This window comes from Oreochromis aureus, linkage group 20 (assembly GCF_013358895.1).
Source record: "Oreochromis aureus strain Israel breed Guangdong linkage group 20, ZZ_aureus, whole genome shotgun sequence".
In the NCBI taxonomy this organism is placed as follows: domain Eukaryota; kingdom Metazoa; phylum Chordata; class Actinopteri; order Cichliformes; family Cichlidae; genus Oreochromis; species Oreochromis aureus.
In genome coordinates this window covers 4,284,195-4,300,876 of record NC_052961.1, presented here as the reverse complement: position 1 = coordinate 4,300,876, position 16,682 = coordinate 4,284,195, and the positions used below count along the sequence as shown (strand labels likewise).

The following is a 16,682-nucleotide window of genomic DNA, read 5'->3' as shown; positions in this document are numbered from 1 at the left end:
CTTGCTAGTTGAATAAAAGTAACTTTAAGTCAAAATTTGCCAGGGGTATGAATAATTATGGGCTTAACTGTAGGTTTGTATTTTCATGCATATTGCATGTTATTGACATCCGTGGCATAAAAAGGACCTACGCTCTCTATAGGATTCATGTGTGTGTATTTGATAGACTGACGGGGGAGAAGGTGGGGTAGTAATCAGAGCCTCTGGCATGGTGTGTTTCTGTCAGATATATTTAGCACAGCTGACTATTTCTTTACACGACCTCGCTGACCCTTTAGTGTTTTCTATGAAGAATACTGACATACAGGTTATGGTTCACAACTCTAGTGTGCTTAGATTTATTAAAAAAAAGAGGATTGTTTGACTTCATGGGTGGAAAAATGAAGGTTTAAACCAGCTTTTGCTGGCTTTACTGGCGAAGAATGTTGGGAGCATGGCAAACCAACGAGAAGGAGCAAGGAGAGGTTCTGTGGTAGGGTCAGTGGAGGTGTTAGCTGTGGGAATGAAGCAATATTGGTGAAATACTTGAAAATCATGAAGTTTGCTTGCAAAGCTTATATATGGTACACTGCTGTAGGTCTACGGGAGGAGGAGGATTAGGGCCACTGGAAAAAAAAAAGTAGGCACGTCTCTTTTTTGTTTTTTCTTTTTCAGAATTCTGGGATTAAAGTCAGAATTCTGAAAAAAAACAAAACCCAAAAAACAGAATTCTGGAAAGCCAAATGGAGTATGAGATATAATTTTTTTTCTTTAAATGTTCCAACCTGAGCATATGCATGAAGTCTCATTTACAGCTCTGAATACTGGCTGTGGGCTAACATTTATTCTATGTAGTTTGTAGGCTGCTAAAGGATCAGTGATCTGAGGGAAATCTCGTGGACAGTCAGTGGTGCTGACAGCTTCAATGTCATTAAGTCAAATATTTGTAAAGGTTTGAGGGACAACATAAAACCTTATTATGTCTTGAAAAGAACCAGAGGCCAAAACTGAAGGGTAGCATTAAGTTTTGGTCCCGTTGCTCTTGCACGACCTCTTTCTAGTTGGAGGTTTAGTGTTTTCTTTGATTTTATTAAACAAATTAAGAACAACATTCGATCGGCTCTGATAAGGCTTCCCACTGACGCTCCTGTAAATGAACACAACCCAGTGTTTTCTCTCCTGTGTGCTCCACACACTCTGCTCTCAGTCGCTGCTCTTCTTAGCAGAAACTACTGCAGGCACATCAAGCCCAAACTTTGTTTTCATCATAAATAATGGTCCAATTAGCAGTAAACAGACTACTGAAAGATGTAGTAAATCACATTAGGGTTATTCATTTAAAGACTTTCACCAAATGATTTCTCTGAAGGGATAACTGCTATAAATAAATATCCAATAGCCATAGCTTTCCCTCACTGCTCTTTACTGTGCATCTGTATTATTTCACTCTGCAAGTAAAGTCAAAACAAGATCAATATTTAAAGCTCCCACACTTCCATGCAAACTGATTACATCAGATGCAACATAACAGGTGTAGCTGGGGTGAAAGTGGGTTGCAAAGAAGCTTGCAGCTGTGCCTGATCTAGCTAAATCAGCTTAAGTTGCACGTGCTACTCGAGCTGCTCGTGCTACTTTTGCTCAGTACTGAAAATTCCACATAAAACTGATCTTGTGACTCATGGGGAGTTTATTTTACCCTCCTCTTTGTTTAAAACTTTAACCACATGTATATTGAGCACTGTTATGACAGGAAAAACAGAGAATCTGAATAATGTTTAATGTTGTGGGTTCAATTTCATGTGGAAAATAAAGGAAAAAGTTGATGTTGTGACTGCCATCAGTGTGCTGCTGTGGGAGAAACCATCTACACTGGTTGTAAACATAATAAAGTACCGCTGAGCTGTTGCCTTAACATTGCAGTTATGATATGATGATAGTGGCCATCCCTCTTTCTCCTTGTGTAAGAGCTGAGAGCGTAATGGCAGCCGCTGTTATGTAACTGCTGGCACACAGCACCCCCCTCTCTGCCCCCTGCTCTCTCTCTCACCCCTCCAGTGTCATGCCAGTTTGATTCCATTCATACCAGTTCCTGGTGGCACTCTGACCCACTTACCCCTTGCTGTTTGTGTATGTATATATATTTATTTATGTGTGTGTGTGTGTGTGTGTGGATCGTCCATCACGCCAATTAAAATACCAAAGCCGGAGCGAGAGAGTGAAGAGGAAGCATAATTGTTCATTCATGTCGCCGCAGTTCAGAGTGAAGGAGACGAAACTCATTCATTCATTCACTATTTTGTGAGATCCATCAATAATTCATCACTGCCAAAGCATTAAAATGTAATTCTAACATGTACAGTTCATCCAGTCACATTAAAACATCATTAAGGAGCCGATTTCTGCTCCTTCTGCTCAAAAGAAAACAAATGAAAGATTTATTCGTTAAAATGTTTGAGAAGCAAAATAACTTTATGTATGATTATATGATTATAGACATCATTCATCTGAGTCTAAAATGCAGAAATGAAGATTTATTGATTGATTTAAAATAACTTTAAAGAAGATTATTGCCTTTTTCGTTAAAACATTAACATTACATTTGGAGAATCTGAAGTAGAAACAAATTATCTATGACTGAACAGTTTTATATTTTAGGTCAGAAATAATCAAACAAGATAGTTTATTTATCACAGCAGCTCTAAACACAAGTTATAACAAAACTGAAATGAATTAGAATATCTCAGTTAAATAAAATCCAATGCGACAAAATCAGAAGGTTAAATATGTTTAAAATGCCATAAAAGAAAGTCCAATTAAGCAGAAAAAAATTAATTAAAGAAAGCAATTCCAGAAATAAAAATATAAATATAGAAAAAAAAGGTGATTATACCAAAACAGAATGGCTCTATGGAATAAAATGGCTCAATAATGCAAACATCACAAAACTCTTTGAGTTATTAAAAACTCGTCCACTGTACAGACGTAACGCAGGCTGAAACTGTGTATCAGGCTGTAAACATGTTTATTTCCACTGTGAGGGTTTTAACAAGACTCGTACCGACCCATTTTTGGAGCCAGCCTCAAGTAGCCATTAGAAGAGCTGCAGGTTTTTGCTGAAATTTCATGAACAGGAAAACTGAAACTATATAATAAGCACCGCATCTACATGCTGTGAGAAAACGTATCATTTTGAAGAAGATTTTCTTGTGCAACAGTAACAGAATGGGTTAGAGTTTTCAGATGTCTGAACGTCCCTGAACACGTCATCACCGATGACTCTTTCTCCCTCAGGTGTGTTTCTGATCCCCTACCTGCTGATCGTGTTCGTTGGAGGAATCCCCATCTTCTTCCTGGAGATCTCTCTTGGTCAGTTCATGAAAGCGGGAAGCATCAACGTCTGGAACATCGCGCCGCTGTTTAAAGGTGCAGTACGCCACAAAGTGGGACTTTACATTTACCAAAACAAAACACTTTAGTAGGACTTTAACTACTTTTACTTTATTTTTTAAGTGAAATTTTATAATTCCACCTCTGCAGCGTAGCCTTTGGAATATTTGGCCTGTGAATCTGACAATGATCGTGGGAAGTTTTCTTGCTGTGTATCAGTGTGTGGATTTTTGTTTCTTTTTTATTACCATTATAAGATTTGATCAGATTATAAATTCCACTGCTAATCACTGCATTGTCATACTTTTCAGTGAATAATAGTGCAACATGCAGCTGCAGAAGCCTCGGGGCAGATGCTTAAAATCCAAACGAAGGAGATGAGTTGGACCTAAATTTACAAAGAAATGTTTGAAAACCAGAATGTCTGTCATAGATTCATAGATCAGACAGAGCATAAATGCAGTCATGGCCAAAGGTTTTGTTCGATTGTTGAAAATCACAAGCATCCTATAAGTTTTAAAGCAGAAAATCCTTCCCTGTTTTTAATTTCTGAAGATTTCGTTATTGCTAAAATCCCCCCAGTGGGAAAAAAAAGTCCTGGGCGTGTCGCTGCAGAGAGCGACCATCTGACTCAGTGAGCTGTGGGCTTCAAGTGCAAACCTGTCGTCAGGCTTTACAAACAGACCAAAGATATTTAAGAGGGAATTTTACATTCAAAGACTGAATAAAGGCACCATGTCGTCAGATTTAGGTCAGCAGAAGTGTTGTTGGCTGATCCTTATGAGCGGGTCAGTCTGACACGTCAGTCTGTGAGCGCACATTCAGCTTTCTTTGGAGGTTTATCTGCAGGTGATAATCTGAGATGTGCTGTACGTGCCTCCACACTCGTCTGGAAAACTACACACCCCCACACACACACACACACACACACACACACACACACACACAGACTGTGCATTTGTGACTGCAGAGGGCATTATGTGCTCGTTTCCTTAAACTAAACCTGACCTTCACCTTAACCTTAACTATAAACATCTCTTTACCATAAAATTTAATCATTTACATCATGATGTCCTCATAATGTGACTATTTACACACACACACAGTAATAATGTACCACTTAATAACGCTTGCACACTGCACTTATCAGAGGGCTGATCTTTACAAAGGAACACATGACTCTCCCCGGCTCTATCAGTAGCTAACTTTACTACACAGGCCTCCCTTTGACCTTTAGTGCAGTATTGACAGAGCTCCGCCTTCACATTCATTCAGTCTGATACAGTTACAGGGAGCAACACCAACAGGCAACACCAACTGCTCATTCATCTGTTCTGAGAGTCTCAGCAGGAATGGAGCTAAATATGGAGCAGCAGGAGGAGCACGAGGACGCATGTAGCAGAGTAAAGAATGAGCCAATCAAAGGCAGATTTAGTTTTATATCAGAAAATCCAAGGATCGACCTTAAATAAAATAAAATAAATGCATGCAAATAGTAGCTGACAGATGTTCAAACATACATGGAAATACATGAAAAGTCAATATTTGGTATAACCACATTTATTCTGCAGCACTGCCTGAAGCCCTTTTCTTCTAATTTCTTTATGTAGTCTTTAAATGAAATGATGAGCAGCGTCTGATCTGCCTAAAGGTTTAGCACTTCAGCCTTTTATGTCTTCGTGAGTTTAAGAAGATTTGGAAACATTTCTCTCTACTTTCAAACCTTTCATTTTATACATTAGCATTTGTTTTTCAATTTCCTTGCTAACAAATTTTCTGTAGATTAAATTTCTTTACCGCTGTTCCAATTCAGGGTTACTGGAGGCTGAAGCCTCCTGGCTGTCAGAGGGTTAAGAGGAGGGGTGAGGGAACTCCAGGCCACAAGGGCCGGTGTCCTGCAGGTTTTAGATGGGTCCTTGATCCATCACAACTGATTTAAATGGCTAAATTACCTCCTCAACATGTCTTGAAGTTCTCCAGAGGCTGGTAATGAACTAATCATTTGATTCAGGTGTGTTGGCCCAGGGTGATAAACCTGCAGGACACCGCCCCTTGAGGCCTGGAGTTCCCCACCCCTGGGTTAAGAGGCTGTCATAGGATTCATTTTTGTATTTTCCTTCATAATTTCCTAAAAACTGACTAATGTCAGGCTGTAAATTCGATTTCCAAAAATCATTCTGCACAGTTTGGTAGTAATTTGAGCAAAAATGGCAAAAACGTTGCTGTTGTTTGTCTGTAGTCACTGGAAAATCCCGTGTGATCAGATTTTGTCCTCACACAGAAACTGTGGGTTTTTCAGGTTAGACCGTTACATGTGTGTGGGATGTGCTTTAGTTTATTGTTGGTCGTCAGTAAGAAAACACGTGGTGCTGGGATGTGGGTCACCTTCAGCTTCTGTGTGGAGTTCAGTTCGATTCACAGTGCAGTGTGGATTTTACTGACACGCATAAACTCATAAATGTTTGTACAAACAGAATCTTGAGTCTCTATGAAATCATTATTTATCGTGCAATGAAAGTCATCAAATGTACAAGAATAGAAACAATAAAACTGTTTTATTGTGTGCTTCAGTCTTTGTATACTTTATATACAGCAGCAGTCGGATGGTTTATACAGGCTGACGACCAACAGTGTTTAACAGTGTGTCAGAATAGTCACACAAAAACTACCAAGTATAAAAGACACAAGAATTTTATAAGCTAGGCCTGCGTCAGATTGGCGACCTGTCCAGTACCCTGCCCCTCAGTCTGCGGTAGCTGGGCTAGCCTCCCACACGACCCTGATAAGGATAAGCAAAAGAGGATGGATGGATAGTTCAACATCATCGTTTCAGTGAAGTGTTCATGCATGCATGCAGTTGCAGGCTAGCGCTCAGTGCCCCGCAGCCTCAGAGAAGATCTAAATTAGGAACAAATCTTTGATGCATTTACAGAAGAAACAACCAAAACAGTTTTGTGAGGATCTGTTGCTAAATGACACATTTTCTTTGATTAACCAGGAGGAAGTATGAGTGAGCATCTGTATGCATCATATACCAGTAAAAAAAGCTTATGCTTTTATCTCTTTCTGTTAATAAACGTGTTATTTTCCACCTGCTAAACTCTCCCTCTGCTCTCGTCCTCTGCAGGTCTGGGTTATGCCTCCATGGTGATTGTGTTTTTCTGTAACACCTACTACATCATGGTGCTGGCCTGGGGCTTCTACTACCTGATCAAGTCCTTCACCGCCACGCTCCCGTGGTCCTCCTGCAACAACGAGTGGAACACGCCCAGCTGCATCGAGATCTTCCATCACCAGGACTGCAAAAACGCCAGCTTCGCCAACATCACCGTCGGCAGCAGCAACATGACCTGCGCCGACCTGGCCGACGCGCGATCGCCCATCATCGAGTTCTGGGAGTGAGTTTTAAATCTGAATATCTCCAACTATTTCCTATTACTGAGGTTTGTTTTATAAAATATTCACAGAAGTATTTGTGAGGTGTTATAATGACTGAATGCAGCTGAGAGCCACAGACTAAGCAGGGAGGTAAGAATTAGAGATGGACTAACACATTGTTGGTGTGAATGTGATGACAGAGAAAATAACAGCAGACGTGTCCTGTAGTTATAGGTGAGAATGAGGCGCTCACAGATGTGATGTGCAGCTTGTAAAGCTTGCAGCTGCAGTTCCTTTAATGGCCACTGGAGCTATTTTCAGCTCTTCAATGATGATGAAGGCTCACATGTGCTCCTGTTGATGGTTACAGGATGTGTTTGTGGTGAGGCTGTGTCGTCCTGGCAGCTTATTAACACAACAGAGCAGCTAATGAGGTGACGAGATGTTTGTCAGGTGGCTGAGTTCGTTAGATTTTCAGTTTCGAGTCGGTCAGCAGCGCGCCGCCTCTGAGGAACGAGGTGGTGATGATGTTAAAAGACTGTGAATGTTGGAGGAAGCGCTGCTGCTCTTGGCCAAATATAGAGTGCGGGGTGGCTGTGGCTCAGCTGGTAGAGCAGATCAGCTACTGATCGGAAGGTTGGTGGTTCAATCCTTGGCTTCCCCAGTCTGCATGCCAAGTATCCTTGGGCAAGATACTAACCCCAAGTTGCCCTCCGATGCATCCATCGGAGTATGAATGTGTGTGAATGTAGTTTACTTTGCACTTGAGTTAAGAAGTGCTTGTATGAATGGGTGAATGAGGCATGTTGTATAGAGCGCTTTGAGTACTGATTCTTATATAGAAAAGCGCTATATAAGAATCAGTCCATTTACCTGTGTGTGTGTGTGTGTGTGTGTGTGTGAGAGAGAGAGAGAAAATAGGCCCCCTTTAGTCTTTTTTAACATCTGCATAGTGTTTTCAAAGTTTTCCGCCAGCTGTTTTTTGCTCCTGTTGAAAGCACAGATCTGCTCTGTGACTCTGACGCTGGGCTCTTTGTGATCTTCTCTGCACAGAAACAAAGTGTTGAGCATCTCGTCTGGTCTGGACGAACCGGGGAAGATGAACTGGGAGCTCATTTTGTGTCTGATGGCTGTCTGGGTTCTAGTTTACTTCTGCGTCTGGAAGGGAGTCAAATCCACCGGGAAGGTAAAATGTTTTTTTTTTAAAATTTGAGTCCCAACCTGTGTCTACCACTTTGTGTCACCTTCCCTGTTATATTATATATTGATATTGTTAACTGAGGATCAGATCAGAACATCTGCATGTGAATGATTCTGTGTCCAGATTATTATAACAAACCAAAACCAATTAAAAATCATAACTAGGTGTGAAGAAAAACATTTTAAGTAAACGTGATTGAAACTATGTATTGCACTCATGAAATGAATTAAAAAAAAACAAAACAGGAAATTTAGTTTTAGCCTTTTTACAGTTTTGTGTATGTATTAACACATCCGGCCTGAAGAGGCTTTAGTGCATGTTTTTTGAGTCTTGGGATGTCTCACATCGATTGTTGTCTTCTCTGAATTGCTTAAATTCTGCACCCATCAAACACACCCTACAATACTTTTATATACTACCTAAAGAGACTAACACTAAACATGTTTGCTCAGCACAAAAGTGAACTGAAACGAGCAAACCCACTCTGGAAACTAACAGAACTGACAATGAATCAAAGTCAAAACGTCAGAATAAAATCACAATAACAAACTAAAAACCCACAAAACTTAAACAACTGCGGTCAGTGTCCCAGGAAAAGTTTATACAGTTAGGAATAAACAGAAAAGTCCCACGAAGGACACACAAACTGAAATGTGTCGAACAAGTAAACGTTAAAAATGTGTTGCAGTTTAACCTTTGAGTGACCGAGTGAGCTCTGTTGTGACATTTTTAATCATAAAAACGTTTCCTGCCACTAAGCTGGTGAATTGGGTTTGACTGAAAATGATAATTATTGACATTAGAAGATGAAACGAATCAGTTATGATAAACATAGAGTCATTAAAAAAACCTGCTGAAAGTAGAAAGTGCTGGAGGAAGAAAGGGAACATGTTTAATGTCCTTTATGAACCCTTTTAGTCATTTTAGTCGCTATGGTGATTTGTTTGCTTCACGATCAGGATATGGACTCGATCTTGAGTGCTTGAAAAGAAAGTAGCTGGACTCCTCTTTGGCTCGTGATGATGTTTGAGTAAAAGCTGATGGAGATTCCCAGTATTTATCCCTGGGACTCTCAGTGGGATCTTGTCTGACTTTGAGATCAGATGAGGAGTTAAAAAAGCCACTTTTTGAATAATTCTTTACAAAAAGAAGTTGAACAGAGAAGACTTAGTGCTGTAATCTATGTCCCATAACTAAGAAAATATGTGTGAAACTTTGTTGCCTGCAACTCTAACTGACCGTCCTGAGTTAAAACATCATTAACACATCACACTGTGACGATCAGGAAGGTGTAAAAAATATGGGACTGTTCCTTTAAAACTAGAGCCTTCAAATGACACGTGTGTGTGTGTGTGTGTGTGTGTGTGTGTGTGTGTGTGTGTGTGTGTGTGTCATCGGCTTGTGATGACGAGACTGTACACAGTGCCGTCAGATGGCAGGCTAAGAGTTGCTATGACTACCCTAGAGGTGGGGAGGAGAGCGTGGGGGTGTGTGAGGTGGCGGCATGTGATTGGTTGTCTGGTAGGAGGGCAGCTGACTGCAGTGGGACGTGACTGAGAGCCACTCGGAGAGCGAATGCCCCCCTTTCCTGTACTGTAGGAAAACTCCACTCGGGGACAAACGGGGACGTAAAAATCTGTCCTGGAATTCGACCCAGATCGGCAGCGCAGGAGCACGAAGCTCTCTCTGCATCACTGATAATCATACTGATAATTTAGTTATGAAATCACACAAACTTCATTTATACAGCACCTTTAAAACAGAGTAAGGAGAGGCATTAGCCTTTAAGGTCTGGACAAAAATAAAGATGAGACAGGAACAGTAAGAGAGACGGACAAACAAAGTGCTGGAGATGGTGAAACACGTATAAGGTTTTCTACATGAAGGAAAACTACTAAACGTGCATAAACACCTAACAGTAACACAGCTCACTGTTACCAGTTAGAGGCCCAGAGGATGCTTATTAGCCACAGCTGCGTTGGAACACCCTTAGATTAGGGGAGTGGCCACGCCCCTAATCTAATTATCCAGGTTGATAAGTTATTACAAATAAATGAACCTTTGAAAGAGCAGGCTGTAAACATGTTTATTTTTACTGCAAGGTTAGATATTTCAGCATCAGAGCTCACTGCTGGAGTCTGCCTCAAGTGGCCATAAGAGGAAGTGCATTTTTGGTTGCTTTGTTTTTCTTTTGACCCTGGATCTGGTTGTTTGGCCAGCAGTAGGCCAAGAAAGGAAGATGCCAGAAAGGAACACGAGGAAATCCAATATAAGGGCAAAGAGAAAAAAAAGAGTAGCTAGTTTGCTAGCGTCTCCTAAGGGAAATGTTACCCGGCCTTCTGCACTGAGATTCATGACTGTGGTTTCCTAAAGATTACAGAGGACCTGTTATTCTATGACTGTGCACAATGTTTTGAACATGAACAGAAATCCTTCTGAAAGACCTTTAGTGTGAAAAATAAAACTAAATTCAACATCGAGACGAACAGCTGCCAAACAGAAGCAGCCTGACATCAGAGCCTCTGATGCTAGAAGCACACAAACACAAATGAGCACAGAGGAGTGAGTCACGCCTGTTCGTGTGCTGACTCGGCAGGGATAATATTAAAGGAGAAAAGATGAGAATAAATATTTGAAAGCCTGAGTGCATAACTGCAATTTACTCCAAAACATTTCCACCATACTTCGAGGCGTCAGTCGTCACCACTGATGCACAGACAAAGCTTTATGATACGTAATCATAAAGTTTAGAAATAGAGTAGAGTTATCATTCCTGCATCACCAGTAGGCTGTCTCTTTCATAAACAAGGAGGCTTAATGAGTTTTAATGACTTTAATTCATGGTGGACCTGATGGTAAACTAAACGGGAATAATGGGAAGAGTGTTTCTCCTTTGAAAGATCAACAAACGTTCGTCCAGGCAGGCAGGAAAGGTGACATAGATTAGGTGACTTTTACCCAGGAGGCATCTTTGGCTGCCTGGTTATTGTATTTGGTTTGGGTTAAATTGGGCCCTTTTACAGCAATGACCGTATTCCCAAGCACCAGCTTCAAGGTCATGATAGTGACGACTTCAAGTAGATTTTAAATGCACTTAATGACACAACCACTTCAGATTCCCACCATTATCTAAACTGCTCTCCATTTATCATTCATTACAAAGGATGATAGGACACTTTTTGAAGTACAAGCACAGGTAGACCAAGTGTCTTCTCTCTATGGGACGGCAGATAAGAGGTATTCAGGGAGCTGATAACTTAGAGTACATAACAAACCATCCAAAATTTATTTTGATCACCAAGGATCTGATTTTTAATACACATAAGGTAAAGGAAGAGTTTTACAGAATTTATGCAAATGCTGTTTTTTGTTAATCTCTTACAGTAAAATTGTGAATCTCTTGATGTCTGATGTTAACAGGACAAATAACAGAAAAACCATCAGGATACAGGATGGATTTAACTGGAACCCACAAATAGACTTTTTCACCCTGAAGGGTTTTTAATATTTTCTTTGTATGTTTTAAAATGAAGACTTAATGTTGTTAAAAAGTCTGAGATCAACACTGAAAATTCTGCTGTTTCCTATTTGTTTCGCTTTAATCCCAAAATATTTACTTCCTGCTGAAAACGCCAGCTGACTGTTAAGTCGGTGACAGATCTGGAAGAATTTCAGGATATCCCGCTGTTTGCTCCACCCCCTTTTTCCTTTAATGTCAGCAGTATTAGAACTGCACAAACAGTACCAGCTCTAATCATGTTGTCCTTGCACGATCTGACAACACAAAGCAAAATATAACTGTTCTGCAAGCGCAGAAAACCGCAGGCGATATTCTACAGCTGATTCATTTGGACTCTGTTGTGATTTAGAGGTAATGTGTGTCTGATGTGCTAAAAACAGGAAGCTGGCATCTGTTGTGATCCATCTCCATCTCCTGGCTTCTCCGCTGTGTTTGTTCTGTTGGAGCCTTTTGAAGCATTTTTAATGGAGTCATCTCTTGGCTGGCTGTGCAGCAAGAACATCTGTGCTTGCAGTTCGAATGCAGAATCCAGAACCAATGGGTGGTGTCCCCTTATATACAGTATCTGGCTCCAAGGAGCTTCTTGTGATGTCAGGAGTGTTTGTTGAGTTCAGGTGTGCAGGAAAGCCCAAATGAGCCAGCACGCTTTGGTTTGTAAGCAGTTCTCCAAAGCTTTTAGTTGTGTTACAGCTCTGCTTTGGATCCAGGGTTTGAGAACTTTGTGTACTACCCTCTTATTAACTTTCAGTCCAACAGGCAACGTTCCTCTTTTCTCTGAAAAATAATCAGACTTGTGACACTTTCTCTTTGTTCTGCTTTAAACTTGAGGTGGAGAGCACCGGTGTTATCTGAGCGCTGCTTCAGTGGAAGGGCTCAGACTTATTTCATTGATTACCTGGAAACCGAGATCAGGACTTCTTTTGTTTCTGGATATTTTCATTTATTTCCGTGTTTACATAAAAATGTGACAGACCTTTTATGTGCTCGCAGACCTTTTGACCCAGCTGCACTCAAAGAACAAAGGGAAGTGAATCATGCTCTTTGAAAAACTGACCGGCTGCGGTTAGGGAGTGTTAAAAGCGTGATTAATGGGAAGAACATCTAACAGTGTAGGAGTGTTTCTGAAAAGCTGGAAAAGCTGGAGTGTTGCTGTCGAGTTAAAGGTCGTCATAACAAGCAAACACATCAGTTTTGTTATTACTCCATTTTGAAAAGGAAACCACACTAAGCTGCTGCAAAACTAGAGCACGTAATCCACATTAACCTCTGACACACATCTGTAAACACACACACCCTCGACACACACGTTCCCAGGATCAGATAAATGGCTTTTTCTTCTCTTTTTTTCTTCTTTTCACTGCTTCAGTTTAGGGTGTCGCCTAAAATGACCCAATGAAAAACAGCTTCACTTATCAGACTGAGCATGTGCAGTCGAAACCTCTGCGCTCACCTGAATAGAGACGAATCCAGCGGCTTGTTTCTGTGTTGCATTCATGAACCCCGTGTCCTCATATTATCCGGGTCAGCTGTGTCTTTACAGCAGTTTGATGAAGTGAATGTAGAAGATGTTCGGTGGAAGGGCTTTTAAGACTCTGCAGGAACTTCCTGCTGTTTTTTATTTAATTACTGAGAAATGTTCTGCCGTGATCCAGGTCAGGTTGCAGAGATGCCCGGACCTCCTCCAGCTCTTTAGGGTGGGTTCCCAAACTAGCAGCGGCTCTACTTTGAGCACCTCACGAATGAAAGATCATCCACACAGGATGAGAGTAGCAGTGACGTAGCAACCGTAGACCATGTGATGTTAGTTAAAATTTGAGGACAGAGCGGGCGGTTCCCAAGTTAACGTTTTCTCTATGTTGAGGTAGGCAGCTGCCAGCGAGACATGGTGGTAGTGCTGATTCAGTTATGATGGGGGGTAAATACACTAAAGAGCTGCCTGCAGAACTAGAGCCTGGGATGTCTGCTAACAAGGAGATGCATGAAGAAGTGTGAGCGCTGATGCTTTCCAGAGGAAGCTGTTTTCACGCTTGTACTCTCTGAGTCTTATTGTTTGGTCACAACACAACAAGGCTGTGAGAGTTCATTTCTTGCATGGTGAAGAGAGGAAAGTTTGATTGTGTCAAAGAGAATTTTGGTCCCTTAAATGTGAAAACACTCAAAACCAAATCCTGACATGTTAGTTTTGGGACACAGGTCCACACGGTGTGACCTAAACGTCAGCTCCATTCATGGGGTAGTTTACACACATACGGCATCTCTTATGTAAGAGTCTGTGTGTGTTTGTGTTTTTAGTCTCATGGCAAGTCAAGCTGCGTTCGCAGGACTCTCAGTACCAACAGAAACATTATCTGCTGTTTGTCTTCAGCAGGAGGCTGAAAGCTGAGCATCAGGTCAGAGCAGGGCGAGACAGCCTGAGACACACAGAGAGAAAAGAGAGAGAGGGACAGCCAATCCAGTCACAAAGGCAAGATGTCTGGTCGGAAACATTAGTTTGAATTATTTTTAAAACCCCACATTTAATTGGGCATAATGTTCGACTTTTTCATTGTAAATATGAATCTTGTTTAGTAAACAGGCAGAGCAGACAGTAGAGACGAACTGAGTTCTGACATGATTATGTACTTGACTGAAGTGCGAACCTGGAGATAGTGAGAAATGCCCGCAGTCACCTTCGGCCCCAGAAAATAAGATCGCAGTGGGATTAAAGCTGAAGTGGAGACTTGAATATGTGGAGCCCACAAACAGACCTGGGTGCTGACACGGTGGCTACATGCATGCTTTCTCTTTATTACTATGAAGAGCCACGTTTCTGTTACACCCTTGTCCTTCCATCCAGAGATTTCACTCTTTAGTGTCATGTGACTGTCGTATGAACAGGCTTCTAAGGCCCAATGTGAGACGACTCGTTAGCAAACTGGCCTACAGATTCTGGTCTTAATCATCCTGCATATACAAACATTTCTTGATTTATCAGTGAGATAAAATTTAAATCAGTTAACATTAAAAAAATCAGGATTAAAAGAACTCACCGTGATGAACACATGCAATAAAAATGAGAATAATATGCTAGAAATGGCTGAAAAAGCAGAAGATCAAAAGGTCACGTGCAAGCTTTAAAAATATGAATCACTTTGAGAAAAATTTCAAACAGACACCTGAAATGTTTTTTCTGATTCTTTAACACACTGAACCGAACGACCCAAGCTTCACACTGAGTGTGTGTTAACCTGAGAAGGTGCTCCGCTGTGATTGCACTGACACTCGACTCTAACTGGGACCCGACGCTCTCCGTGGTGCTGAAACGCCACATTCCTCCGTGTGTGTGTGTGTGTGTGTTCTGTCTCAGCAGGTCTCAGATCAGGTTCATTTTGCTTTCTTCTCGTTTGTTTTCGTTACCTGATTCTCACGGATGGAGCGGGGGGGGGGTATGGCAGAAACCACCTGGAGGTTTCTAGGTCAGGAAACAAAACCCCTTCTTCTTCATTCCCTTTATGTAACACAAATTCACTTACCTGATTTTGATTAGGTAACTGAATCTGTGTTACTCCAATTCTGCAAACATAAAACAGTCAAACGCACAAAAGTTCACTGTGCATTTATCTGCAGATGTACAATGAGACGGTCTAATCTGCTTGTTTCACAGGCAGATGATGAAAAACAGACAAAGAGTTGGAGTTTCGAGTTGAAGCTTTGACAGACTGATGGATTCAGTGAAAAGTCTTGTGTGTTTTATGATGGTATGGTTGTGTTTCAGATTGTGTACTTCACGGCCACCTTTCCCTACGTGGTCCTCATCATCCTGCTGGTCAGAGGGGTGACCCTGCCCGGAGCCTACGATGGCATCATGTACTACATCAAACCTGACTGGTCCAAACTGGAGGAGGCTCAGGTCAGTTCATCATCCTGAAATCTCACTTACAGGCAGACGATGTCATTGCGTGGGGTAGTTTCAATCACTGGGCCTCTCCTTCTGATATTAAAGGGTCTTCATTATAAAATTCTGAATTTCAGTTTTTGTCATGTGCATTCATGGTAGATACACCAGCAGGATTGTCTTTTGTGTTATCGTTTACGTCGTTTAGGTTGAAGTTTTAAACCTAATGTAAGGAGTAGAAAGCCGAGATATTTGTGTTAAAACATAAAAGTAACAAAGTGGCGAGAAAAATAAATACCCAAGTAAAGTACAGATACCTGCAGTTTTTCTACTTCGTTACTTCAGGTTTCAGGCTGTCAAGCTTACTGTTGTTTTTTTGTGGCTTAAGCATCCAAGATGCAGCAGTGTTTGTCATCAATTATTGATTAGTTATTGTCATTAAATGTTTGCTGATCAAAGCATCAAACATCAAACCCACATGACCCATGTGACTCCACAGGTGTGGATAGATGCTGGCACTCAGATCTTCTTCTCCTACGCCATCGGCCTTGGTGCTCTGACCGCTTTAGGCAGCTACAACCGCTTTAACAATGACTGCTACAAGTACGGCACACACACACACACACACACACACACACACACACACACACACACACACACACACACACACACACACACACACACACACACACACTTCACCAACTCCTTCAACTTCAGTCATCTCATCTAAACCCTGTAAATCTTTAAATTTACTCCATCTTAAACCTGATTGTTACCTTAAACGCAGTCTAACCTTTGCTGTGTGCTGAACGCCTTGTTTCCTCTCCTCTTCCTCACAGAGATGCCTTCATCTTGGCGCTCATAAACAGCGGGACAAGCTTCTTCGCCGGCTTTGTCGTGTTTTCTATTCTCGGCTTCATGGCTGCGGAGCAGGGAGTCGACATATCACAGGTCGCTGAATCAGGTAAAAACTCACACCAGACCTGTTGTAATAATTTCCTCCTATGCATTTTTTATTCTTGGGCTTGATTTTACACGATTTACAGTGTAAATAATTATTTTAATTAAGTTCATTTGCTATTTTAGCTCCTTTCTATAAACGCTAGGAGGTTTTCCTCCCAAAAAGCTAACTTCCATCTGATTGGCAAACTTCCAGAAGCCTACAGAGGGGCAGCACCGAGTACTGGTGTACATGCTGCGCAGAAAGAAATAAGAGCAGGCTGAAGCCTGAGCTTTGAGCTCATGGGGATTACTTTGACATAAGTGCACCGTGCTATTTGAACCTTGAACCATGTTCAATATAAACATAGAACACAGTAACATTATACACGAAACATGAGATA

At 41.3% G+C, this 16,682-nt stretch overlaps 1 protein-coding gene across 1 annotated transcript in view; it reads left to right on the top strand.

Moving 5' to 3' along the window:
- slc6a8 (solute carrier family 6 member 8) overlaps positions 1-16,682 on the top strand; it is a 42,381-nt gene that overhangs the window by 19,097 nt on the left and 6,602 nt on the right. Inside the window, exons 2-7 of the mRNA XM_039604377.1 lie at positions 3,271-3,402; positions 6,494-6,764; positions 7,798-7,930; positions 15,220-15,354; positions 15,839-15,942; positions 16,179-16,303. Of these exons, the coding sequence (XP_039460311.1) occupies positions 3,271-3,402; positions 6,494-6,764; positions 7,798-7,930; positions 15,220-15,354; positions 15,839-15,942; positions 16,179-16,303 (900 nt within the window). The remainder of the gene's footprint in view (positions 1-3,270; positions 3,403-6,493; positions 6,765-7,797; positions 7,931-15,219; positions 15,355-15,838; positions 15,943-16,178; positions 16,304-16,682) is intronic.